Source organism: Ictalurus punctatus, chromosome 26, assembly GCF_001660625.3.
Source record: "Ictalurus punctatus breed USDA103 chromosome 26, Coco_2.0, whole genome shotgun sequence".
Lineage (NCBI taxonomy): Eukaryota > Metazoa > Chordata > Actinopteri > Siluriformes > Ictaluridae > Ictalurus > Ictalurus punctatus.
The window spans coordinates 17,149,622-17,176,930 of record NC_030441.2 but is presented as its reverse complement, the minus strand read 5'-3'; the positions used below and the strand labels follow the sequence as shown (position 1 = coordinate 17,176,930).

Here is a 27,309-nt window from a genome sequence, read left to right as displayed (position 1 = left end):
CTCACGATCTCCAGTTACCTCCCACTATCCAAAAACATGCTAGTAGGTGGATTGGCTAAGATACATTACCCCTAGGTGTGTGTTTTTAATCAATTTAACCCAGTCATAATGAAGGAGTTATAAACGTAAACATGCTTTTAAAATGCGTAGAATTGAAACGTAGATTTAAAATATATAAATCCCATATTTTCGAATTATTTTAAATCGTCATTTTACAGATCGACGATACTATTGGAATGGTCACATGGTTTTTACATTTATTTTATTTTTTTTTAATTAAGCTGACCACCGTGACCTGAAACTATTCAACATATAACATGTGATTGCTTATATTCTCTCATCCAGCCAGTGACGATCAAATGGGCTCCAAATCAATCAAATTAGCATCCGATCATTTCAGCTCAGCATCCCATAAAGTTCATCACTGTAGAAATGAATGATCGAGAATCGTGCCAGTTCATCGCCAGCCTTGTCCTTCTCATGTTACACAATGTGGTTAGCTCTACAGCTGTCCATGTGCGTTTGAGTTTGAACATGGATAATCCACCGGACTGCGGTGTGGAACTTGAGGGTGAGCGCTCCTGGCCCTACCTCAGTAAAATGTTTCCGTATGGAGTAAACAAACACTCGTATAAAATCAATCAGGCATCTCCTTTTGCCTCCCTAGAAGACATGAGCTAATCTAATTTGTAAAAGCATGGAGAGGTAAAGTAAGTTTAGCTAATTTGCTAATATTAACTGGCCCTATGAAACTAAGCTAGCATGTTTTCTTTGCTAATGCCAGGTTAGACTAGCATTGATTCCAGTAGCTAACATAAACTAAACTAACATAAGGCAGAGAATCAGAGTCTAGCTAACGGTCATTTTTTGGTTATTTACAGGATATTTGATACATTTTTACTTCTGAATAATTTATCAGCAAACAACGCAGTGTTAGTCACACATACGAGCAGCGAACAACATGGTGTAGTCGCCTATGACAGTTTTAGATCAATTATGACCATTTCATCAGAAAAAAACATCTTTACACTATTAATAATAACACTACATGTAAAAGTTGTAACTTTTTACTTCTTTCCACATTTCTTTAGTTAGACAGATAGATAGATAGATAGATAGACAGACATACAGATAGATAGACAGACAGACAGATAGATTGATAGATAGATAGATAGATAGATAGATAGATAGATAGATAGATAGATAGATAGATAGATAGATAGATAAACTGGCAGACAGACAGACGGACAGATAGATAAACTGGCAGACAGATAGGTGGATGGTCAGACAGACAAACAGATAGATAGATAGGTACTTAGATAGACAGACAGACAGACAGATTGATAGATAGACAGATAGATAGACAGGCAGTCAGACAGACTGACAGACAGACAGACAGACAGACAGACAAACAGACAGATAGATAGACAGATAGACAGACAGACAGAGGTAGATAGATGGGGAGACAGACAAACAGATAGACAGAAAAATAGATAGATAGATAGATAGATAGATAGATAGATAGATAGATAGATAGATAGATGGGCAGACAGACAGACAGACAGATAGGTAGATGGGCAGACAGACAGACAGACAGACAGACAGATAGATAGATAGATAGATCGGTTAAACAGCTTTGCTTATACACTTGAAATGTAATAATGTGCTTATTTAATATAATAAATAAAGGGTGCCTGTGCACCTGGGCTCTGTTCCAAACGGCGTGCTGTTGGACCTTGAGTTCTCTGCGCGCGGCGTAGAAGCCGTTATCTAGAACCCTTATTAAAGGGCGCCTACGTAGGGCGCGTGGAGCTGTTTGGAGCACGGCGCTGGCTCGACAGCCGGAAGTCATTTGGCGGTACGATGTAGGACGAAAGCGGTAGTTGTCTTGTGGTACAGACTCGGGTTATGAACTCAATCCAAACACAGGCAGTGTAGATCAGAAAGGAGATCGGATTCGCTTGTTGTTTTTTTTCTTTTCTTTTCTCCAATGAATTCTAAGCTATATTGATGTACACCTCGGGTGTCAAGGTTAGCTGGTTAATTTCGTTATCTAGTTAGTTGGGTAAAGTCCACCCGTCCCTGCCTCGACTTCCAGTGTTGTTGTTTAGCAGCAGCGCCGACATTAATAACACCTGAACACTCAAAATAGCCAATAACACACAAACATGAGCGCTTTATTACTACGGTAAGTCTTTATTCCTCAACAATATTCAGCTAGCTAACTCATTCAGACAGATTATTAGCATTAGATTAGCATTAGCTGTCTTGCTAGCTCCTGTTGGTCATCTCTTGGTTAAGTTTTTATGCTTTAAAATAGACATTTTTTGCTTATGTTTATTGTTTCCGGAAGCAGCACAGGAAGTCGAGTTCGCTTATCTCTTAGTCTTTTAGCTTTATACGTGCAAGATAAAATACTTACTGATTTTCCTCTATATTCATGATTAAATGCGTCACAGAGATGAAAACATTTATAATAATTATTATTATGGATTAAGTGAGAAGTTTTTCGCTCTTCTGTCAGTAATACTTTTTTTGGACTTTGTTTTGTAAGTCTTAGTCAAAATTCCTGCATTCAGTCACACTCCGATCACATGCCTGCTTTAAATTAGGTCGTGTGTCCAATCTTTCGGCACACACACACTTACACACACAGACTTACACTTACACTTTCAGGGGAAAGTACCAAGTGCATGCTCAATCCTTCACCCGGTGATGTCACAACGGCGTTTTCCATATTGGTTAAATTGTCACAATCGCTTTCGTGTGAAAACGTCGTGTAGAGTTTTCTCCGGATAGAAAAGGAGTCGGGAATAAAACACTCGGAGTTTGTTGTAGGAAAAGAATCGGTGACGGGAACGTGTGACATGTTCGTGGACGTCCCACGACGTTAAAAGTATGAGAAAGTGCGACGTTGGAAAACCGCAGCGGTATACGAGGAATAACACTCGCTGTTATTAAGAAAACAATCCTCATTGCTTTAACGTTTACGGAAGGAGTCTCCAGTGTCAGAGAGGCTGAACAGGACCTCACTCGCCTCTCCTCGTGGACGTCCCCGCAACACGTCTACACGGTAATCCGATATGAACCCGATCGAGACGATACTCTGATTAAGAAACCAGCATGTAAACAGAGATTATCGATGACCTTAATCCGATTAACGTCATACTCGGAGTAAACACGGACGGAATTAAGGCGTGTGGAGTACTCCTGTTTTAGTCGCATTAAACACACCTTAATCACACTATTAACGTCGTGCGGGAGTTTTCACCGCGTTGTGCGACAGGACACGTACGCACACGGCAGCGCTCGACCGTTTGACGGCGAACGAGAGAGCACGGCCGCGTCCCGAACCGCTAATTACAATATTGAAAGGAATGTTCGAAAAGAAAGTCATGTAAACGCCTTAATCACGATATCGTCTTATTCAGAATAAGGTCGATGATTAGATTACTGCTGTCCGTGTAAACGTAGTTGTTGAGTGTATCTAAAAAAAAAACCCCAGAATGGTCAGGTTTTGTGCTGGAAGAAGAATAAAACACCTCAGGACGTGCTAGTGTCGGGAAATAATCCACGCATATTTAATATCTATGGACGGAGTCTTGTTTTTCACCCACGGGCTGTGGTATCGGAGGGATAAAACGCCGTCGGAAAATAATCCACGTTAAGTCCGTTTCACGTCACTCCAACCTGTCGCTGATTATTTTCCTAATTAAATAATTTGATTATTTCCTAATTATTCTCCTAATCCTAATGATTATTTTCCTAATAACGGAACAGAACTATCCGAAGGTTTTGTCCCGTTACGAATTTAATATCTGGGTTTTTTTTTTTTTATTATCTTGTACATTTTGGAGGGGAAAAAATGATCGATGTAAACCCTTTCGTATTTGTGGAAAATGCTTTATTTATTTTTTTTTTTTTAAATGAAATAAAACCGAGACGCGTTCATTCATCTGGAGCGAAAGTCATCGTCACGCTGCTCACAGTTTCATTCCCGTACTTCAGTTTTCCCTGAAAGTGCGTGCTCCTGTGAAAAAGGAAGTGAGCCCCTTTTTATCTTAAAAAAAAAAAAAAAAGAGCAAACTTTATCCCCCCCCCCCCCCCCCAAAAAAAAAAAATAAAAATAAATAAATAAGTAAATAAATAAAACAACACCTCAGAAAGAAATGAATCAAATTCTAATCGGATAAGAAGTGTATTTAAGAAATGCATCTGTGTGGCAGAAAGAAAGAAAAAATAAGGCGTGTTTCATTTCCCTCGCCTCTTCCTCAGCTGTAAACTCTGTACTCGTGCACTTGGATGAACGCAGCACAGGGTGTTTCTGGAAAGGAAAAAGGAACTGAGATGTGTTTGTGTCGTCATGTTCACGCACACGCGCACACACACACACACCTGGCTTTAGGTGTCCAGTGACTCACTTTTCAGTCACGTGTGTGTAATGTAATGAGTTGATGTGAAGGTGAACAAAACAAAACACACGCACAGCGTGACTGATCTCCGCACCGTTCCTGTATTTCCTGCTCTCGGAACGGCAGCTCGGCTCCTCCCTTTGTCTGTCTGTCTGCGGGAATCTGGTTATGCGAGGAATAAAAACACGCCGGGAGTGTGCTGTTACGGGAAATGAATCGCAGACGCAGACGTAGCCATCGTTGCTACTCGGAAGAACATCGCTGTATTTCGACGTCCTGAACGGCACCTCGAGTCCCGAGGGGATTACACGATAGCGTTCGGGACGCTGAAAATACATCGGCGCGTCACGCTCACCGCCTCGCTTTGTTCCCCTCCTCAGCTCGCCCTGGTGACGACGTCACGCCGCCGAGGTCCGCGCGACGCCTGAGTCATGAACTCGGTCACCCCCAGCTCCGCCCAGTACGCCAGGGGCGGTGCGCTTCACAACGACTTCGTGGACGGGAGGAGACTGCCGCCCCCTTCCTCGCCGCGGGTCGCGGAGGCGAGGGGGCATTTCAGTAACGGGTCGCTCGCCGACGGGCCGGGAGAGCCGGACGAGGTGGATAAGCTGAAGCTGAAGCTGATGTCGGCGTGGAACAACGTCAAATACGGTATGTTTTAGAGAACGCGATCTGGGGCGGGGAAATAATTGTGGTGCTCCTTTGCTTAAAAGGGGGTGGGGCTTATTTTATATCCCGTCCTCCGATTGCAGACTTTACCGTGTTGTTGATCATTTCTTTTCACTCGACGTAATAGCACCAGTTCGTTTAGCTAACACGGGCTCGTCAGTCCGTGAGAGCGGTCACATGACCAGGTCTGCGGAAGGGAAGATACGTTGCCAAGTTTTGCTTTTTGTTTCCCGCAGGATGGTCGGTCAAAAGCAAAACGCTCTTCAACAAAACGTCGCCGCTGATCCTGATGGGACAGTCCTACTTACTCGACAGTGAAGGTGAGACCCGGTTCCGCTTTCGCGTTCTGCTGTATGACGGGCGCCACTTTTCGTTAAAGCAGTCGTTAGCAACTTTGAATGTTTGTTTAAAGGTACCGTTCGAAAATTTTACGTGCGGTTCTACACCGGAAATAATCGTACGATTTTACACACGCCTTTGGAAAAATTTTATGTGATTTGCGACGTTGCCATTTTCAAATCTTCTGCTTCTGTTGAAGTTTTTCTGGCCCAGAAAAGGACAAAAGACAACTGCTCGAGGAGCTCCGCCTCCTTTCCTTACCTTAAATGTGTTAGAACTCGTGTTGTTTTACCAAAGGGGAATGACGTTTTAACGGTTTAAGCGGGACGATAAAGGATTAATAGCGAATTTACCTCGCAAGCTAACATGACAAACTGCTCCTTTAAACCAGTTTCACAAGCTCTTTCACCACCTCTTTCCTCAGAGGAAGTGGAGCGTTTCCGGCTGGCGTTCGGCTCGCGAGTGTGGCTCACCTACAGGAAGGAGTTCCCTCAGCTGGAGGGCTCGAACCTGACGACGGACTGCGGCTGGGGCTGCATGCTGCGCAGCGGACAGATGCTGCTCGCCCAGGGGCTCATGCTCCATCGTCTACCTCGGCGTACGCAACAGACACTCGATAAATAAACACAACAGACCGGGCGACGAATTCCGGTGAACGGGTCACGTGTAGTGTCCGTTACTAACCGACGGCGTCGTATGTTTTCCAGACTGGAGGTGGCCGGGGTGTCCTCAGCTGGCCGATGTGGATTTCGAGGTGCTCAGACCTCGCTCGCCGTCTCGTCCCGTGGGTATCTCCATCCCCTCCTTCAGCTCTACGTGGAGCACGTCGGGACCCGAGAAACGCCCGTCCTCCGCGACCGAGGTCCCGAAACGAGCCGAGCCGAGCCGGGACGCGCAGACCGAAGACCTCCACCGCAGGCTGGTGTCGTGGTTCGGGGACGTTCCGGCTGCGCCGTTCGGGGTTCACCGGCTGGTCGAGCTGGGCAAGGATTTGGGGAAGAAGGCGGGAGACTGGTACGGGCCTTCGCTCGTCGCACACATCCTGCGGTGAGCGAGCGGCCGTAGCGGAGCGTTAGCGTTCTCTGCCTTACCGCTAAGTCAGTGTTGTTATAAACGTGCATCGCAGACAAGAATTTGACTTTTTGGTTTATTTGTCTAGAAAAGCTGTGGAGAAAAGCGCGGAGCTGGACGATCTGGACGATCTGGTCGTGTACGTGGCTCAGGACTGTACAGGTGAGTGGAACCAGGTGCAGAGTGCACAGTTACTCTTCTGGGAAGGCGTTGCACTCGATTTTGCAGCGTGGCTGTGGAGATCTGTGTGCTTCCAATTTTTTTGGATGAAGACCCACGTATGGGTGTGACGGTCAGGGGTACGCGTACGTTTGCCTACAGTGTAGTGTAGTTGACGTTTACACGTTTCTTTGTTTGTAGTGTATAAAGGGGACGTGACGCAGCTGTGCGAACAGAGCTCCTCTGACTCCGGTAGCTCCGGCTGGAAGTCCGTCATCATCCTGGTCCCGGTGCGACTGGGAGGAGATTCGCTCAACCCGTCCTACACCGAGTGCGTCAAGGTAAAACTCTGCATGAATATACAGCGGGAGATAAGACGCGTATGTTTACCGAGCGCTTAACGTTTTAATAATCATTTCTTACAGCTCACGGAAATCAAAAATCTGGCATCTCAAAATATTCGAATAAAGAATTAACACCTTGTTAGGTAAACTGGAGATATATGGTATGTGTATTTGATGATTGATTGATTAATGGAAAAAGTGGGAGGAGTTTTATTTCCGGTTGTTCATTTAAACAGGGTCTTTACGTTGAGCGTTTTCTCGCCGTGCGGCTGTAAACACGTTCTGTTTTCTAGAATCTCCTGACGTTGGACTGCTGTATCGGGATCATCGGCGGGAAACCCAAACACTCGCTCTTTTTCGTCGGCTTTCAAGGTGAGTAGCGGTCATCGCTTCTCGGTTGGCCACCTGCTTTTTGAACTGCGATCTGACTGACCGTCTTCTGTCCTGCAGACGAGCAGCTATTGTATTTAGACCCACACTACTGCCAGCTGGTAGTCGACGTCACACAAGGAGACTTCCCGCTGGAGGTGAGCCCGAGTCGTTCTTAACGGCGCCTTAAACCATGTGTGAACTCGTAACGCGTGTTTGGGTTCCGTCCTTTTTCGAGGACTCTATTTTACAAGACGGAGAGCTTAATCCGAGTCGGATACGTGACTAGACGAGGGTTATTGCATCGTGAAATGTAAGAGCCAATCATGTTCCAGCATGCAAATGCAGGCCATTACTGCCGCGTTTTTTCCTCCCCCTCCCACATCATTTGGATTTCACAATAACCAGAATTACCGCTTTTCAACCGGAATAAAGAGTTCGCGTCCGCTTCCGGGCGGAAAATCCTAATCGGAATTTCTGGGAATCTGGAAGTAAGGCTTAAAATAAGAATGTATCCACTTGTATTTTTCAGCTTAATAAAAGTATAGGATAAGATGTGCTGATGGCTGACATGAACACAGCTATATGCTAATGCTAGCTAAGGCTAGGTAAAAACTACAATCTAGTAAACAAAATGGCAACGCGTGAAGTCTGAATAATGGGAAATGTTCTCGTTTTTTTTTTTTCTTTCCTTAACGTAAAGACGTTCGCGGGTTTTGAGAGCCCCCCCCCCCCCCCCCCCCCAAAGAGTTATTCACAGATATCACGTTCGTAGATTCAGGATTTCTTGCCGAAGGTAAAATTGTAGCCGCTACCGTAGATTTATTTATTTATTTATTTATTTTTTCCTCAGTGAAGTCTAATTACTTTTTAGGAACCACATCAAATCTTTGAGTTTTCAATACAATAAAAAAAATGGTGTGGACGTTAGAGGATGACGTTAAAGGATGGGATTCCATTGTGCACTGATGTGACCTTCGCTCACGCCGTGCGAGAGATTTCGTAATGAGTCGCCCATCTGTAGCACTAGCAGTACCTACTTCCTATCTTTGAGTTTAAAAATATTTCAGGGATTTCCCGCGTTGGAAAAGGACTCAACGGTACAGAACATGTGCGTTGACACATCTGCGGTTTCTCAGACGAGGGAATTTTTTATTCTTATTCGGCAACACGGAGGCAGTTACGGCTTGCTGTTGTAATGTGAAACTTTTTTTTTTTTTTTTTTTTTTTTAAAAACACATGATTCTTTGCCAAAATGCTTCTTAGCTGTGTTTTGACTAACATAAGCACGGGGCCGAGGATTCGAGTCTCATTCCGATAAACAGATCTGTGATTTAAGAACAAATTGGGGGGGGGAATTCCTAAGGATGGTTCATATTAGACTTGATGAGGTTTTTATCAGTCTGAGTCAAGTCACAAGTCGTCCACTCTGAGTCCAGAGTTCGGGTTGAGTCCCAGTCCCAAGCCTTGAAGTCTGAATATAGTCCCAAATCCCAATCTAGATGAAAACTGTAGAGTCTAATCCAGAGTCCCGTGCAGTAGAGTCTAATCCAGAGTCCCGTGCAGTAGAGTCTAATCCAGAGTCCCGTGCAGTAGAGTCTAATCCAGAGTCCCGTGCAGTAGAGTCTAATCCAGAGTCCCGTGCAGTAGAGTCTAATCCAGAGTCCCGTGCAGTAGAGTCTAATCCAGAGTCCCGTGCAGTAGAGTCTAATCCAGAGTCCCGTGCAGTAGAGTCTAATCCAGAGTCCCGTGCAGTAGAGTCTAATCCAGAGTCCCGTGCAGTAGAGTCTAATCCAGAGTCCCGTGCAGTAGAGTCTAATCCAGAGTCCCGTGCAGTAGAGTCTAATCCAGAGTCCCGTGCAGTAGAGTCTAATCCAGAGTCCCGTGCAGTAGAGTCTAATCCAGAGTCCCGTGCAGTAGAGTCTAATCCAGAGTCCCGTGCAGTAGAGTCTAATCCAGAGTCCCGTGCAGTAGAGTCTAATCCAGAGTCCCGTGCAGTAGAGTCTAATCCAGAGTCCCGTGCAGTAGAGTCTAATCCAGAGTCCCGTGCAGTAGAGTCTAATCCAGAGTCCCGTGCAGTAGAGTCTAATCCAGAGTCCCGTGCAGTAGAGTCTAATCCAGAGTCCCGTGCAGTAGAGTCTAATCCAGAGTCCCGTGCAGTAGAGTCTAATCCAGAGTCCCGTGCAGTAGAGTCTAATCCAGAGTCCCGTGCAGTAGAGTCTAATCCAGAGTCCCGTGCAGTAGAGTCCGAGTCGACTCCTGACTCCAGGCTTTGTAGTCCCGAGTGTAGTCCAGAGTCACAGGCTCTAGAGTCCAAGTTTAGTCCACAGTCACAAGCTGTAGGGTCCGAATATAGTCTGAAATCCGAATCCAGACCAAAGCTATAGAGTCTAATCTAACGTCCCAAGCAGTAGAGTCCGAGTCGAATCCTGACTCCAGGCTTTGGAGTCCCGAGTGTAGTCCAGAGTCCCGGGCTCTAGAGTCCAAGTTTCATCTACAGTCGCAAGTCGGAATCTAATTCCAAGTCTGAGTCGAGTCCAGTGCTTTAGAGTTTGAGCGTAGTCCAAAGTTCAGAGCTGTACAGTCCAAGCCGTGGAGTCAGAGTCAGAGTCAGAGTCATGTCCACAGGGTCCAGGGAGACTGCATGTATTTAATGACGTAGATCAGCCTCTGGCACAATCTATTTACACAGAAGATATTTAAAGGAGTAGATTTTAAAAAGGTGGTGCAGACACGCCCCCATGACCCCAGTGAGTAAACTACGCTTCTGTGTACACACAAATATTTACATATTTACATATCTGTGAAAAGTTATAAAAAAAACAGTTACGTATCAATATATATGACTTCTCTTTAATGTCTTCTCTCTCTCTCTCTCTCTCTCTCTCTCTCTCTCTCTCTCTCTCTCTCTCTCTCTCAGTCCTTTCACTGTAACTCTCCCAGGAAGATGAACTTTAATCGCATGGATCCCAGCTGCACGCTGGGCTTCTACGCTCAGAGTAAAAAGGATTTCGAGTCTCTGTGCTCAGCCGTTAGCGGGGTGAGTCACACGTCCGTGTCAAGCCTTTAACCGTCATCAGCTTTATTCCCACACTGTCTCTGATCCGCTAGACGTTAACCTCACAGCTGTAAGGTCAGACGTCCGACGCGTCCTGGCAGCTGGAATAAGGAAAGGCTCATTGTGCTTGCTGTGTTCCTTCATGAAGGTGGTTTTCTGTGGGTTTCTGTCTCCTCTACGCTCTAGGCTTTGTCTGTGTCTAAAGAGCGATACCCGATCTTCACGTTTATAGAGGGCAGGGGGCAGGACTACAGCCTGGAGGGGTACAGCGGCGGCAGCACAGACCCCAGCGCTCACATCCTGCCCACTGACACCATGAACAGAAACAGCTCTGAGGGCTTCGTGTTTCTGTGAGGACGCCATCATGTGGAGCACAGACCCGCTTCTGAACTCCAGCGGAACCTGGGGCGCGATGGAGCGACACAATGCACTGCAGACTTAGCCGTGTGTGTGTGTGTGTGTGTGTGTGTGTGTGTGTGTGTGTGTGTGTGTGTGTGTGTGTGTGTGTGTGGTGGGGGGAGGTCATAGAAAATTGAATAGGTGTGTTGAAGGTTTTTATTTTAGGTACAACCACTCACTATACTTTAACTTTCTCTCTCTCACCTCTGTCCCACTTTCACTCTCTCTCTCTCTCTCTCTCTCTCTCTCTCTCTCTCTCTCTCTCTCTCTCTCTCTCTCTCTCCTCTATCTCTCTCTTGTTCTCTCTCTCGTTCTTTCCTACAGCGCTCTCTCTCTCTCTTTCTCTCTTCTATCTCTCTCTTCTTTCTCTCCTCTGTCTCTCACTTTCTTTCTCTCTCTCTTTCTCTCCCCATCTCTCTCTCCTTCTTTCCCCCGTGTCTCTCTCTCTCTCTCTCTCTCTCTCTCTCTCTCTCTCTCTCTCCCTCCCACTATAAGTTGTAGGCGCCTAATCCGTGTGATTCTGTTACCATGACAACAACTCGTGATTAAACTGAATGTCGCAGTTACATGTGGGAATCACCGGACACCTCATGATTCATAATTCTGAAACGTTTATGCGTCTTCCATTCGTTTTCCACCCAGAACAAACAACTTATTAAACCAAATAATATCATTAAAAACAAACAAACAAACCACGGAATAACACTAGAAATAAAGTTTGTCCCTCTGTAGTGTCGCCATTTTGTGGGGGGTGGGGGGGGGGGGTATCTTTCTCGCACAGTTGAAGGATCATTCGAAAGAGAATCGTGATTCGTGATTCGATCTTTTATAAACACACAAACTTTGTGAAGGAAGCTGTAGTGAAGTCGGGTCGGGTCACCGGAATAATCCGCTACAGGAGATTAAAGAAAAACAAAACCGAGCTTTCGCCTTCGTATCATCTCATTGATGGAAAAATCCCGGACTACAACCTGTAAAATCCTCTACGGCAGATGTTCCGATGTTCACGCTGTACGTTAGTGAGAATCTACATGAATTCGTTACGCTTCCCGAAGCAGCACTACGTGGAGATTCTGAGCGAATCCCAAACCAAGGTGGTTGTTTGTTTGTTTTTGTTTTTTGAGATCTCTGCTGTACTGGTTGTTTTGTTGTCTCTGTGAAAGGAAACGGGTTTAACTCGTGCTGTCACGATGAGAACGAGCTGCTGCTGTCGTCGTGGTGTCTCGAACCTGGATCCTGATCATCTCTCCGTAAACGCCACTGATCCCAGTCTAATCGACGATTAATGTCCGAGCTATTTCGGATTGGACTCGTTATTCTCGTACGAAACTCTTTTCTAAATCTCGACGCCGTGTAAGCGGTGCTCCTGATCATTCCTGGACGTTACTCTTCTTTTCCACAGTCTTCGCAGTTCATCGTGAGGATCACAGGATTATCGTCTGATGAAATGAAACACTGGATTACGTTACTCTTTTTTTTTTTTTTTTTTTTTTTTTTTTTTTTTTTTTTTAAAAGCATAGGAAAAATATTCAATGTTGTTGAATGTCGTTAAATCTGGAAATGCTACAACGTATGTGCTGTTACTGTTTAATTTATGAATTTTTTTTTTGTTTGTTTGTTTTGTTTTATTGTGCTGCCTGAGAATACACCTGCTGAAGTGCACCTTTACTGCTCATCCCTGCTTCTTTGACTCTTAAACTTCTTCCTTGCGTGTTGGTTTTAAAAACGTTGTAATCCTAATTAACACTGGCCGATACGACAAAGATATCGACGTATTTTACTCATAATGCAGTTTCTTTCAGTGAAATGTCACTGACTGGATGTTAAACTCTATTTTGCTACCAGTTATTCCACCCACCCACCCCATTTTTGTTATTAAAAACTTTTAAGTATTTGTATATGTTTTCTGTAACAAACCCAGCTCTGATTTTCCTCACTGTTACCATTACCTCAGTATAGATCTCCAGCAGAATACGTGTGTGTACTTTACTTTATCGATGGAATTTTCCATTGGACAGAACAGATGCTTTGATGTTACCTTTTTGAAAATGTTCACAAATCTGTAGTGCAACATTGCTTGCACTGCTCTCTAGATTGTCTCCTTCTTCACTTTTTTAAAATAGTTTTCTGGCTGTAGTTAATTGGAATAAGGGGGACTTTTATTTTGGATCTTTTTTTGCTGCAGATAAGTGAAGGATGGTATTGAGGGAATTTAATTATAAATTACAGTAAATGTAAATGGCGGGGGGCCTTTTATTTTGAAAGCTATCAGGCTGTAACTGATTACATGCAGTAGAATATGGCTTTCATTTTGAAAGCGTTCAGGCTAGAGTTTTATTCCATAAATGGGGACTTTAATTTTAAAACGTATACAGCTGGAGTTGAAGGACGTTAACGTTTTTTTTATTTGTTTATTTATTTATTTTACATTGCTGTAGTTTTAACTGTTCTGGAGAGGGGACCTTAATTTTGATAGTTTGCTGGCTGTGGTTAAGTGGGGTAAGCGAGACAGGGGTTTTTATTTTGAAGGTTTTCTAGCTGCAGTTTAAATGCAATAAATTGGTCTTTAATTTTGAAAACAAACAGGTTGGAGGTGAGCGCAGGAAAAGAGTGACAGTTTTATTGCTGTCATTTTATCTGTAGTAAAGAGGGGACATGATTTTTAAAAAATTATTGCAGTTTAGACAGCTGCGGCAAAGAGGCGCAGTTGAAAAGTTATATTGCTGTAGTTATAAATGCAGTCAAGTGGGGACTTTTTTTTTTATCACTAGTTATAAATGCAGTAAAGAGGGAACTTTTATAATGAGAAGTTACATGGCTAGTTAACTGTGGTAAAGAGGGGGCTTTTATTTTGGAAAGTGATGTGGCTGTAGCTTTAACTGTAGCAAAGGGGATTTTAAGTTTGATTTGTGTTTTATTACTGTAGTTTTAGCTGCAGTAGAAAGGCGACTTTTATTTTGAAAAGTAATAGGCTGTAGTTATAGCTGCAGGAAATAAAGGACTTTTACTTTTATCTATTTAAGCTGCAGTGAAGAAGAGACTTTAATTGTGGAGAGTTTCCCGGCTGTACTTGAATGCGGAAGTTGTGCTGGGCGGCGCTTCCGCCTGTGCAGAGGAAAGTTGGGCTGCCAGATCAGGGCGGATTCTCGGATTTCGGTCAGAAGATGGACAGTCAGGGGAGGAAAGTGGTGGTGTGTGATAACGGCACCGGGGTGAGTGCACACGCTCTCTTTCCTCTGCGTGTTTAGCGCAGGCTGTGATTAGTCACCGCAGCGCCATTTTAGATCGCTCCGCCGAGGGAAACGGGAAGTCGGCTCCTCACCTACCTACCGTATTGGGTGGTGGTTCATCCGCTCGCACTCGTATTCCGGCAGGTCCCGCCTTTCGGTCAGGGATTGGTTAGCCGTATCCACCTTCCGTGTTCTGATTGGGTGCGGTCGGCGAACAACCTACGCGCAGCCAATGAGATCGCGTGAAGCGTAATACGGGTGTGTCAGGGTGGGTTACGGCTAGTCAATGGAATGTGATTGTCAGCAGTGTTGTTATGGGGGCAGAAATAATATTTAGGTTAAAAAAAACAACATGCGGCGGGTTTAGAGGACAAGCAACGCGGTGGGTTGCGGGTGAATTTTACATCACGTTAATGAGAAGACGGGTTTGTTTGTTAAGGTAGCATACTATCTCATTGATTGTTAGCCAGTGCGAATCACATCCGGAAAGGAGAGACCTACACAAATCAAGAATGATGAGGTGAAGATGTGTGGATGAGAACTGGGCCTGGACGGAGAGAAAGAGAAGAGAGGAGTGTGTGTTAGTGTGTTTCACTGCTCGTCTCTACTCCTGATACCGAAGTACATTTCTGATGCACACACACACCCGCTTGTTTTACTATCCTTGTCAGGACCTGCCATTCACTCACTGCTGCTAGGTAACGCCTTTCTCCACCTGAACTCTATACCTGACCCTCAGTCACCAAATGTCGATATTTCGACTTTTATAAATACGTTTTCCTCCACAAGTGTAAAAAAAAAAAATCTTGTCGAGTCCCCACAAGGATATAAATACATGCCCTTCACACACCTTACCTCTGACATCAGTTCTTACCATCTTAAAAAAAAAAAAAAGAACACTCGCTCGTGTCAGTCATGATAAACCACAGTGATTAATGACCTTTATAAATAAACAAAACGCCGCTTAGACGAGATCCTCCTCCTTCCTCCTGACCGCCTCGAGCGTCACTGTTCCAGGAAACTACAGCGGGACCTGGAGTGTTTTATTCCTCTTACACCACTGCAACGTTACAGCTTACAGCTGCGTTCTAATGAACGACGCGTTGTGCTTTTTATCCAAGAAGTTAGTTCCTGTTCTCACTTACACTAACAGCAGTCGTTCCCTCGACAGACTTTCTTCTCTCTCTCTCTCTCTCTCATCTATCTCTCGCTCATCTCTCATATCTTTCTCTCTTCTCATCTCTCTCCTCTCTTATCTCTCATCTCTCTCTTATCTATCTCTCCTCTCATCTCACATATCTCTCTCCTCTCATCTCTCCTCTCCCATATCTCTCTCTCCTCTCTCATCTCATCTCTCCTCTCTCATCTCATCTCTCCTCTCTCATCTCATCTCTCCTCTCTCATCTCATCTCTCCTCTCTCTCCTCTCTCTCATCTCTCATCTATCTCCTCTCTCATCTCATCTCTCCTCTCTCTCCTCTCTCATCTCATCTCTCCTCTCTCATCTCTCCTCTCTCTCATCTATCTATCTCTCTCATCTCATCTCTCCTCTCCCATATCTCTCTCTCCTCTCTCATCTCATCTCTCCTCTCTCTCCTCTCTCATCTATCTCCTCTCTCATCTCATCTCTCCTCTCTCTCCTCTCTCTCTCTCATCTCTCCTCTCTCTCATCTATCTATCTCTCTCATCTCATCTCTCCTCTCCCATATCTCTCTCTCCTCTCATCTCATCTCTCCTCTCCCATATCTCTCTCTCCTCTCTCATCTCATCTCTCCTCTCTCTCCTCTCTCTCATCTCTCATCTCTCTCCTCTCCCATATCTCTCTCCTCTCTCATCTCATCTCATCTCTCCTCTCTCTCATCTCTCCTCTCTCTCTCTCATCTCTCCTCTCTCTCTCTCATCTCTCCTCTCTCTCATCTCTCATCTGTCTCCATCTCTCCTCTCTCATCTCATCTCTCCTCTCTCTCTCTCATCTCTCCTCTCTCATCTCTCCTCTCTCTCATCTCTCATCTGTCTCCATCTTTCCTCTCTCATCTCATCTCTCCTCTCTCATCTCATCTCTCCTCTCTCTCTCATCTCTCCTCTCTCTCTCTCTCATCTCTCCTCTCTCTCATCTCTCCTCTCTCTCATGTCTCCTCTCTTTCCATTGAGGTTAAGATCAAATAAATGCTCGAGTTAACACCAGTGACTCTCCCAGTTTATAAAGTTATGAAATAAAACTCTTACAGACGCTTTAATGTGAAACGTGATTCAGAATATAACACCCAGTCTGGCTCTGAATAATGTGTGTGTGTGTGTGTGCGCTCACCGTCTTCTGACAAACCCAGTGTTCACACAGGAAGCCAGCTCACACTTTTCTAACACAGTATGACTCAGATCTAAACTGTGTGAAGACGTGCAGCAGAACTTCTGTCTGAAGGCCTATATCCTGCGTTCGCTGCAGGTCTGCGCAGGTCTGCATCGTTACAGTCTGCACCTATTAGAACACAGGTCTCTAATTCTGTTCACCGATTGTTAAGCTTTTAAAATCACTGACCGGACACAGCCTCAAACCGGGCAGGAGGAGTCTGGAGCCTGGATGGGAGCTTGAGGCTGGATCCTGAGATTCAGTGCCATGGCACATCATGCACCTCGATAAAAGATTGGCCAAGTTAGTCGATTTGTAGAGTAGAAAAGGACACAGCTATTTAGTTGTTCCTCTCTCTGACACACACACACACACACACACACACACACACACACACACACACAGCATGGCGTGTGTAGGCAGGCTTTTGGTTTTGCTCCTCTCAATCACACACTGCTGATGGGTAGGGGATCAGGGAGCTGAGCTCAAACAAAGGGTAAGGGTGTGTGTGTGTGTGTGTGTGTGTGTGTGTGTGTGTGTGTGTGTGTGTGTGTGTCTTTACTGAGTGCTACATAAATAAAAATGTTTCAAATGTATGTAACACTCTTGTGTGTAACATTAGTGTATCGAGTGGACAATAATGACCTGACTCTCTCTCTCTGTGTCTCTCTGTGTCTCTCTCTCTCTCTCTCTCTCTCTCTCTGTGTGTCTCTCTCTCTCTCTCTCTCTCTCTCTCTCTCTCTCTCTCTCTCTGTGTCTCTCTCTCTCTCTCTCTCTCTCTCTCTCTCTCTCTCTCTCTGTGTCTCTCTGTCTCTGTCTCTCTCTCTCTCTCTCTCTCTCTCTGTCTCTGTCTCTGTCTCTCTGTGTCTCTCTCTCTCAGTTTGTGAAGTGTGGATATGCCGGCTCTAATTTCCCTGAGCACATCTTCCCTGCGCTGGTGGGGCGACCCATCATCCGCTCCACAGCCAAAGTGGGGAACATCGAGATCAAGGTAACAGCACCCTCGCTCAGCAGTACATCTGCGTACTCGCACATCTCCACATCTGCGTACTCGCACATCTCCACATCTGCGTACTCGCCCATTTCCACATCTGCGTACTCGCACATCTCCACATCTGCGTACTTGCACTCCTCCTTCACACCTGCATACTCGCACACCTCCTTCACATCTGCGTACTCGCCCATTTCCACATCTGCGTACTCGCCCATTTCCACATCTGCATACTCGCACACCTCCTTCACACCTGCATACTCGCACACCTCCTTCACACCTGCATACTCGCACACCTCCTTCACACCTGCATACTCGCACACCTCCTTCACACCTGCATACTCGCCCATTTACACACCTGCATACTCGCCCATTTACACACCTGCATACTCGCCCATTTCCACACCTGCGTACGCGCACACCTCCTTCACACCTGCGTACTCGCACCCCTCCAAAGCTGCATAATCTCACACTTGATTTCTCCCACGCTTGCACAGTAGCACACTTCATATCTGCATAGCACACTTAAACACCTACACAGATGTTTACTTGCACACTGGAATACTTGCACATTTGCACGCCTGTATACTCGCGCACTTGCACAGTTTTGCACACACTGGCTCATATATTTGTGCAGAAGTTGTGCTCTTTTGCTGTTCAGCATCTGCAGTATGTGAGCTGCACTGGAGCTCCAGCTGCTTTCGTGATCTCTGCAAGTGGGAAGAGGACATATGGGTGGAGCGCACAGATTAGGAATCTCTCTCTCTCTCTCTCTACAATGTCATGTGTTTGCTCTGTGTTTCATTAGAGATGAAGGCCCTGATCATTACGCAGTACGGGGGGAGGGGGGCACTGAAGCTGACAGTTAGGAAACAGGAAACAGGAAACTGAAACTCTCTTTTTTTTTTTTTTTTTTTTTTTTTTTTTTTTTTTCCTTTCTTTTTCTTCTTCTCTCCTCTCTCGCTCTCTTAGTTTTTGTTGTGCTTCCTGTTTGTGTTTCTGTGTTCTTTCGATTACCCGTTCATGTATTATTCGTGTGTGTGTGTGTGTGTGTGTGGGATTAATAAATAACAAGGTCACAGTTTCTCAGATTAAATTCAGTTTATTGGTGTGTGTGTGTGTGTGTGTGTGTGTGTGTGTGTATGTAGTGTGAGTGTAGTGTGTTGGCTGCCTTTCAGTTCTCTACCCCTGATGAAGTCACTGATGATTGCATCAGTGTTCCTCATCCTACTGTGCTACGGATGTGAGAGCTAAATAAAGATCTTTACTCACCCTCTCAGTGTCCCGACTGTAACACGACCCGTTTCTTTAAACATTAACACTGCTAAATTCTTCTCCGCGTTGCCGGGGACAAACTACGATACGTTATTTCAGTCTTGTCGTTGGTGATGTACAGTGTGTTTGGCTCGTCTGAGGAAACGTTTTACACAGAAATACTAGCGCGGCTAACAGTAACGACAGCCGTTTGTTTTTGTTTTTCTTCTTCTTTCTTACGGCCGTACAGTCGATCGATTACTCGTCCCCACGTTGAGGAAGTGAAAGCGACAGATGGGTTATATCTTTTGAGAGGGAGGAAGATGATGCCAGATCCGGTCTGGTCTCGCACTCGCTTTTTAAAATAATGTACTCGCATAGCTGACACAAGCACACTTGCGGCTGTCCATACTAGCAAACTTGCATGCTGGACTGCATAACCGACAGTTAGCATGGTCACAAACTTGCTTACTCATACACCTGCATACTCAATGTGCATCTTTGCATCCTGGAATACTAGCACACTATTATACCTGCCTAGCTGCACACTTGCATACTCGCACACTTGCATACTAGTGTACTCACATACCTACATGGTTGCACACTTGGATACTAGTGTACTCGCATACCCACATAGTTGCGTACTTGCATACTAGTGTACTCGCATACCCACATAGTTGCGTACTTGCATACTAGTGTACTCGCATACCCACATAGTTGCACACTTGCATACTTGCATACCTACATAGTTGCACACTTGCATACTAGTGTACTCGCATACCCATATAGTTGCACACTTGCATACTCGCATACCTACATAGTTGCACACTTGCATACTAGTGTACTCGCATACCTACATAGTTGCATACTAGTGTACTCGCATACCTACATAGTTGCATACTAGTGTACTCGCATACCTACATAGTTGCATACTAGTGTACTCACATACCTACATGGTTGCACACTTGCATACTAGTGTACTCGCATACCTACATAGTTGCATACTAGTGTACTCACATACCTACATGGTTGCACACTTGCATACTAGTGTACTCGCATACCTACATAGTTGCATACTAGTGTACTCGCGTACCTACATAGTTGCATACTAGTGTACTCGCATACCTACAAGGTTGCACACTTGCATACTAGTGTACTCGCATACCCACATGGTTGCACACTTGCATACTAGTGTACTCGCATACCTACATAGTGGCACACTTGCATACTCCACAAACTTGCATACCCACACATGCACATATCTGCCTAGCCCCACACTTGTTCAGAAGAATTGATATCGCGTGCTGCAGTAATTACAATGTCTTTAAACAAAATCGCAGATTTTACGGTAAGCAGAAATCACCTAATAGCAGCCGTATTTCCCATAAGACACCTTTTCATCATGTAGCAGGTCCTGCGACGATATGTGAGGGCGTTTTGAATGTTCCAGACTAAAACCCCACAGGCCTGATGTGGCTCTCCGTTTAAAGAGAACGTGTTTTGACCGTGTGACCTGTGACCCCGACAGGACCTGATGGTGGGGGACGAAGCGAGCGAGCTGCGCTCCATGCTGGAGGTCAACTACCCAATGGAGAACGGCATCGTGCGCAACTGGGACGACATGAAGCACCTTTGGGACTACACCTTCGGCCCGGAGAAGCTCAACATCGACTCGCGCAACTGTAAGATCCTCCTCACCGAGCCCCCGATGAACCCCACCAAGAACCGAGAGAAGATCATCGAGGTACGCCGTCTCTCACCACTGGGTTTTATTCATCGGCGCTCACGTCACTGGGACTAGTTTAACCGGAAATAACGTTTCCGACTAACGTGACCAGGATCTGCGTCTACACACAGACGTCTATCTGGGACTGCTTTGTTTTTGTAGCTGTGCTCAGTGGAATTTTGTCCCTCCTCACTCTCTATAGGTGATGTTCGAGACGTACCAGTTCACTGGCGTTTACATCGCCATCCAGGCCGTGCTCACGCTCTACGCTCAAGGTATCCATCCAAACAGCAGGCGAGCAGTCCGAGTATGGGAATGATGTTGACGGTTAAAGGTTAAGAGTATTAAGCAGGGTTTAGGGTTAATGGTTATAGTCTGAGGGTTGGGGTATAGGGTATAGGATAGAGGGTCACCAAACTTATCAAAGGGGACAGTGTGGGGGTTTATTTCGAGCTTGGTAGGAACCCCACTTAGTAGTTGATTGAAAGCCAAGGACAAGTGGAATCAGGTGTGCTGCTACTCGATTCTACTGAAAGCGTGCAGCCAAACCAGCCATTTCTGGACAAAAGTGGTGAACCCTGGTATAGAGTACAAGTTTAAAAGTTTAGAGATGAGAGTTGGAGTTCGAGTTTGGGATTTTAGCAATAGATTTGAGGTTGTGGTTGAGGGTTAAATGGGTAGTTGGGGGATTCAGGTTGGGGTTTTGGGTTGAGTTTTAGGGTTAGATGTCAACTTTGAGGTTGAGTTGTAGGGATAGATTTGATGTAGGTTTAGAGTTAGATCTGAAGGTTGTGGTTTAGGGATGGATTTGATGGTTTAGGGTTAGGTCTGAAGGTTGAGGATTAGATTTAAAGGTTGGGGTTGAGGTTTAGGGTTAGATCTGAAGGTTTGGGTTGAGGATTAGATTTAAAGGTTGGGGTCGAGGGTTAGGGTTTAGATTTGGATCTGAAGGTTGAGGATTAGATTTTAAGATTGGGGTTGAGGGTTAGGGTTAGATCTGAAGGTTGAGGGTGGAAGGTTTTAAGGTAGATGGTTCGAGTTGAGGATTGAGGTGTGGGTCTAAAGGATGAAATCAGATTGCAGGCAAAAAACAAGGGTTTAGATTAGCTGCTGTGGTTGGGATAGATATTTAATGTTTTAGGTTTAGGGTGAACTGTCGATAATTGTTCATGCAGATCTCTTTAAATGTTTTTAACGTGTGTGTGTGTGTGTGTGTGTGTGTGTGTGTGTGTGTGTGTAGGCCTGCTCACTGGCGTTGTTGTAGACTCTGGTGATGGTGTGACTCACATCTGTCCCGTGTATGAGGGCTTCTCTCTCCCCCACCTCACACGACGACTGGACATCGCCGGCCGAGACATCACACGCTACCTCATCAAGGTACGCGCACACACACACACACACACACACACACACACACGCGCGCGCGCAAACATATACACATTCCTTTCCATCAAATTGCGCATATACACATGATACCTCAGCAAAGTACAGATACTTGCACACAAATCAAAACGCACACTCGATCCTTCTCCTGAACTCCTTATAAATGTGTGTGTGTGTGTGTGTGTGTGTGTGTGTGTGTGTAGTTGCTGTTGCTAAGAGGTTACGCCTTCAACCACTCGGCTGACTTTGAGACGGTGAGGATGATGAAGGAGAAGCTGTGCTACGTGGGCTACAACATCGAACAGGAGCAGAAACTTGCGCTGGAGACCACCGTGCTGGTCGAGTCCTACGTTGTGAGTGCGCGCACACACACACATTGAAGTTCTATTTTGCCTCCACTAGAGGGCAGCAGGGTGAAGTTGTAAATTTCCACTTGTTTTCCTCCGTTGAGGCCTTTGGGGGGAAAAAAGTTTTCCAGACTGTAGGTCGCTCTTGTGTATGAGACGTACTTCCTAAATGATGTCTACTTAAAGGCACTCTTAGTGTTTAAGTTGAGCATTATGAGTATTGGCTACTATGTTACATGCTACAGTATGCAGTGCATTGTGGGTCTGAAAGAGAGTGTACCGCATTCCACAGTGTCTGTTTTCTTTTTTTATACTGCAGTATAGAGGGTGACGTGTATGCAAGTAGCCAAAAAAGTACCTATATTAATGTATTAATTTATTTATAAATCTCTCTCTCTCTCTCTCTCTCTCTCTCTCTCTCTCTCTCTCTCTCTCTCTAGCTGCCGGACGGCAGGGTAATAAAGGTCGGAGGTGAGCGTTTCGAGGCTCCCGAGGCGCTCTTCCAGCCGCACCTGATTAACGTGGAGGGGGTAGGCGTGGCCGAGTTGCTCTTCAACACCATCCAAGCAGCCGACATTGACACAAGGTCAGTTACCATGACAACAACCTGTCACTCTGGGCTAAAACACAGGCTGCCCAAGAACGAAAGCATGGTGCTCGTGGACGTTCATCTTCCTGTAGTTTCCTCACAACCCTCACTTAAATATCTTTCTCTCTCTCTCTCCCTGCCCCCCCCCCTTCTCTCTCTCTCTCTCTCTTTCTCTCACCCTGCCTCTCCCCCCCTACTTCTCTCTTTCTCTTTCTCTCTCTCTCTCTCTCTCTCTCTCTCTCTCCCTCTACCCCCCTTTCTCTCAGGGCTGAGTTCTATAAGCACATTGTGTTGTCCGGCGGTTCGACGATGTATCCCGGCCTCCCGTCCCGTCTGGAGCGCGAGCTCAAGCAGCTTTACCTGGAGAGGGTGCTCAAAGGAGATGTGGACAAGCTCTCTGTTAGTACACACACACACACACACACACACACACACATTTTCTTTCACATTTCACAAGCTATTACTAACCCATGACACATCTGTGGATCTTCATTTTTCTTAACAATCCTCCAAAAACTGAGGTTTGTTGGAAAAAGTGGTGTGTTGTACCTCGGCCACTAGGTGGTGCCAGAACCCACACAGCAGCTTATGAGACGTTTCAATCACAGAAACCTGGTTTAGGGTAGGGCGCATCTTCAGAGCTCATATAGCATACGAATAAATGGGATGAAGTCAGTAAGCTGTTTGTGCCAGGTTTTTGTAAAAAAAAAAAAAAAAAAAAAAAGAAAAGAAATCTCAGTCCGAAACATTTCTGCAAGGCCGCAAGAGGACAACGCTAGGGATTAGCACCAGAGAACGACTGCACATGAACGCACACTTAATGTTGTAACACACAAGCTGTATTGCATCATAAAATGTAACAATCATGTTTCAGTATGTAAATACAGACCATGTGACAGTGTGTTTTGCCCAGTTCATAGATTTCTATAGATGTAGGACTGGCAATTTTTAAAAAATATTTATTATTGAAAAAAAAGTTCATGGTTTCCTAAACAGGTTATGGGTGACTTTAAAGTCTCTCTCTCTCTCTCTCTCTCTCTCTCTCTCTCTCTCTCTCTCTCTCTCTGCAGAAGTTCAAGATCCGTATCGAGGACCCCCCTCGCCGTAAGCACATGGTGTTTCTGGGCGGAGCCGTGCTCGCTGACATCATGAAAGATAAAGATAATTTCTGGCTGACCAGAGAGGAGTATCAGGAGAAGGGCATGCGTGTGCTGGAGAAACTCGGTGTGACCGTCAGATAAACCACACACACACACACACACACACACACACATACATTCACACTTGAATTAATTCACACACACATTCATACAGGGTGGCATTTTGGCAGTGTATAAATGGGGAAAATAAGAAGTTATAATAATAATGATGATACTTGAATTTTACAGTTGCAGCATAAAAATATCATCGTCTTTTTGGTGCAACCTTCTGACCACGATGTGGATTTTAAAGCTCTGATAAGCGGGTGGGGGGAACGGTTAAGTGGAATCCTCACATATTAAAGTACTTGTTTACGCTGCCAAAATTAAACCTAGGATGGAGCTTCTGTCTCTCTCTCGCTCTCTCGCGCGCTCTCTCTCTCTCTCTCTCTCTCACTCTCTCTCTCTCTCTCTCTCTCTCTCTCTTCACGTTTCGTTGCCACGTGTCATTTTTGAAGGACGTACAGGTCACACACACAAATGGTTTGAGATTAAAAACGTGTCAGATAAACTTGGATAAATAAATAAATAAATCACCAAGAGGATCCGAACAACAAGAACAATGAACTGTCTGAGCTGTAAGATGTTTAAAGGTGCAGTCTGTAATTTTTCCTAGCCCTGCAATAATCATGCGATTTTAAAGGTAACGTGGAAAAACTTTGAGTCACGGTATTGCTGTACAACATATTTTGGCTATTTTTCTTTTTCTTTCTTTTGTATTTTTTTTTTTACTTGGAAAAATTCAGATTTCTGTTTACATTTTTTTTTTTCTGGCCCTGAAATGACCTCCCAGGCAGTGCTGGTGCTCAGCTGCCACTTCCTTTTCCATAAAAGGCAACTCACAAAGTAAATCCATTTTGAACACGGGATGTTTGTTTGTTTGTTTGTTTGTTTGTCTGTTTTGTCAATTTTGTTGTTGTTCTTTTTCTAAAAATTACAAACTGCCCCTTTAAAGCCGACAGGATCAAACGTGTAAAAGCGCCTGGCTGAGATGGGTTGCTTTTTTAAAATGTAAAATGTGTTACTGTCCTGTCTACTGCTTTTTCTTTCCTTTTTCTGTTACCTCGTCATGTTTTTATTGTTTTATTTGCTTGTCGGATGTGCACACGCCGTTCCACAAGACGCTCCGGTCCACTAGAGGGCGCTAAAGTGAACGAATCCTTTCAAGTATATTAGCTGTGTAGTGTAGGGGGAAAAAAAAATTAGGATAGCGTTCCATCCATCAGGACCAAATGACCATCATTCCCCCGTAGTGTTAGAACCGGTACGGGACGTTTCTGAAGTTAGCGTGGAGGGGAAAAAAATTACAGCAGAGCGACCGAATGAAAGGTCAGCAGAAGCTTTCCCCTCAGAACATCAGGAGTGAATGCTAGTGTTACTAACCAAGCTAACCTTCGTTCATCGCCTGCAGAATTAGCATCGATGTTTATCTGTCCCATATAACAGCTTAAATCTGTCTGCTAGTTAGCGTCACGTTTTTGTTTTGTTTTTTCTTTTTCTTTACGGTATCTGCTTTCTATTTTGATACGGTTCGTTTTCTCGTGCACGGTTTGTTGGGTTAGCGCCGCTCGCGTACACAAGCAGGTTTTGTGCGGTGAAACTTAAAAAAAATTATAATAATAAAAAAAAAAACTTACATGGCTAATTTAACAAAACAATGCTAATAAGATTAGCCGTGTGCTAACGTTGCTATGAGGTATTCGCGGTCGTATTAGCTATAACGGCTCTCCACACGTTTAAACGGCTCATAGATCGCTCGTGGTAGCAGTCGGCTAGTTAGCGTAGAATGACATTATGGAAGCCGCTGAGGAACTAAAATGCCTGTTTCGGGGGGAGTAGATACATGATTAGCGCTGTAATTATGAGTACGGTCGATGTTCTTGAGGGTTTAGTATTATCAGTAATAATTTGAATAACGATTAATAACAGCAGCGTGAGTGCTTATGAAAGCTAAAGGCTTCCTCACGAACAGAAGTAAATAAATGTATCGCAGGGTTTTTTGTTATCCCCGAGCAGTAACGCAGTGCCAAGTGTAGTGACTTTTTTTTTTTTTTTTTTTTTTTTTTTTCTTTTTTTTTCTTTTTAAACTTTTCTTTTCTTTGGGTTTTGTTTGTCTTCTGTATTTTGTTATTTTTGTTTGTAGCGTACTGCCAAACAACTGATTTAAATAAAGTAAATTCATTTATAATTACACACTGAAGTCTTTTCTTTATTACACTGACTTATTGAAACCAGTAGTGTGTGTGTGTGTGTGTGTGTGTGTGTGTGTGTGTGTGAGAGAGAGAGAGAGAGAGACTGAATTTCTTTGATATGAAGTGTGTAACCATGACAGCGCACTAAGAATGACCACCGGTCTTGGTTTCCATGGCAATTTGTACACAGCTGAGTAACTCTTTCTGCACATCTTTCACAGAACCAGTCTTTTTGTCTCTCTCTCTCTCTCTCTCTCTCTCTCTCTCTCTCTCTCTCTCTCTCTCTCTCTCTCTCTCTCTTCCTGTCTGTCTCTCTGTGTCTGTATCTCTCTCCCTTTTCTGTCTGTCTTTATCTCTCTCTCTCTCTCTCTCTCTCTCTCTCTCTCTCTCTCTCTCTCTCTCTCTCTCTCTCTCTCTCTCTCTCTCTCTCTCTCTTTTCCTTTACCTAATTCCAGAGTGTTTGCACGTATGTGTATGCGTGTGTGTGTGTGTGTGTGTGTGTGTGTGTGTGTGTGTGTGTGTGTCACACTGGGTTGTGCTCACATTTGTTTCAGATTTGCTGCATGTAAACACGTTGTGGCAGTCAGACTCAGTGGGGCCGTTTAAATTAACGCCAGACTGCAACACGTTACATACAGTACACATTATAACCCCCCCACACACGCACACACGCACGCACAATCTGTTCCAACACAATCTGTGTTTACTGTGTGTGTGTGCGTGTGTGTGTGAGAATGCCACAATCACATCATCTTCCTATACGGAGGAAAGAACCGAAACCGTGTGTGTACCCGTCTCTCTGATGGTGCAGTGATTGGTATGAAGTATTTCCTGATGCATGCTGGGTATCGGAGCACCAGCGCACTGGGAAGCCTTCGTGCGGCCGAAGTGTAGACTTTCAGCTTTAATTCAAGGGCTTTAACAAAAACATCGCAGAAAGGTCAGATTAGACTTTTTGTTGCAAGAAGAGAAGAGTATGGAGAAGGAAACGAAGCTCTCGTGTCAAACGTGGTGGAGGGAGTGTTATGGCTCGGGCGTGTACGGCTGGGCCGCGGGTGTTTATTGACCATGCGACTGCTGGAACTTTCTGCTCCGATTCAGTCCAATGCTTCAAGACTGATAGGACAGCGCTTCACATTACAGACAGATAATGACCCCAAAACGTACCGCGAAACCAACCCGAGAGCTTCTTAACGCAAAGAACTGATATATTCTTAAATATCCGATGACCT

General features: G+C 44.8%; 2 protein-coding genes across 2 annotated transcripts; both read left to right on the top strand.

The window, feature by feature from the left end:
* The first annotated feature begins 1,848 nt into the window (after positions 1 to 1,848).
* atg4da (autophagy related 4D, cysteine peptidase a) lies at positions 1,849 to 12,714 on the top strand. Its single transcript, XM_017457236.3, has 11 exons — positions 1,849 to 2,188; positions 4,793 to 5,063; positions 5,318 to 5,401; positions 5,845 to 6,018; positions 6,128 to 6,467; positions 6,580 to 6,653; positions 6,852 to 6,991; positions 7,288 to 7,366; positions 7,445 to 7,521; positions 10,284 to 10,403; positions 10,608 to 12,714. Exons 2-11 carry the CDS (start codon positions 4,844 to 4,846, stop codon positions 10,773 to 10,775), a joined length of 1,476 nt encoding a protein of 491 aa, XP_017312725.1. The 5' UTR covers positions 1,849 to 2,188; positions 4,793 to 4,843; the 3' UTR covers positions 10,776 to 12,714.
* A 1,163-nt stretch (positions 12,715 to 13,877) lies between these two features.
* Positions 13,878 to 26,078, top strand: actr2a (actin related protein 2a). The gene is made up of 9 exons (XM_017457237.3): positions 13,878 to 14,032; positions 17,277 to 17,387; positions 20,170 to 20,385; positions 20,570 to 20,642; positions 21,608 to 21,744; positions 21,954 to 22,103; positions 22,538 to 22,683; positions 22,953 to 23,085; positions 23,757 to 26,078. Exons 1-9 carry the CDS (start codon positions 13,895 to 13,897, stop codon positions 23,925 to 23,927), a joined length of 1,275 nt encoding a protein of 424 aa, XP_017312726.2. The 5' UTR covers positions 13,878 to 13,894; the 3' UTR covers positions 23,928 to 26,078.
* The last annotated feature ends 1,231 nt before the right edge of the window (positions 26,079 to 27,309 follow it).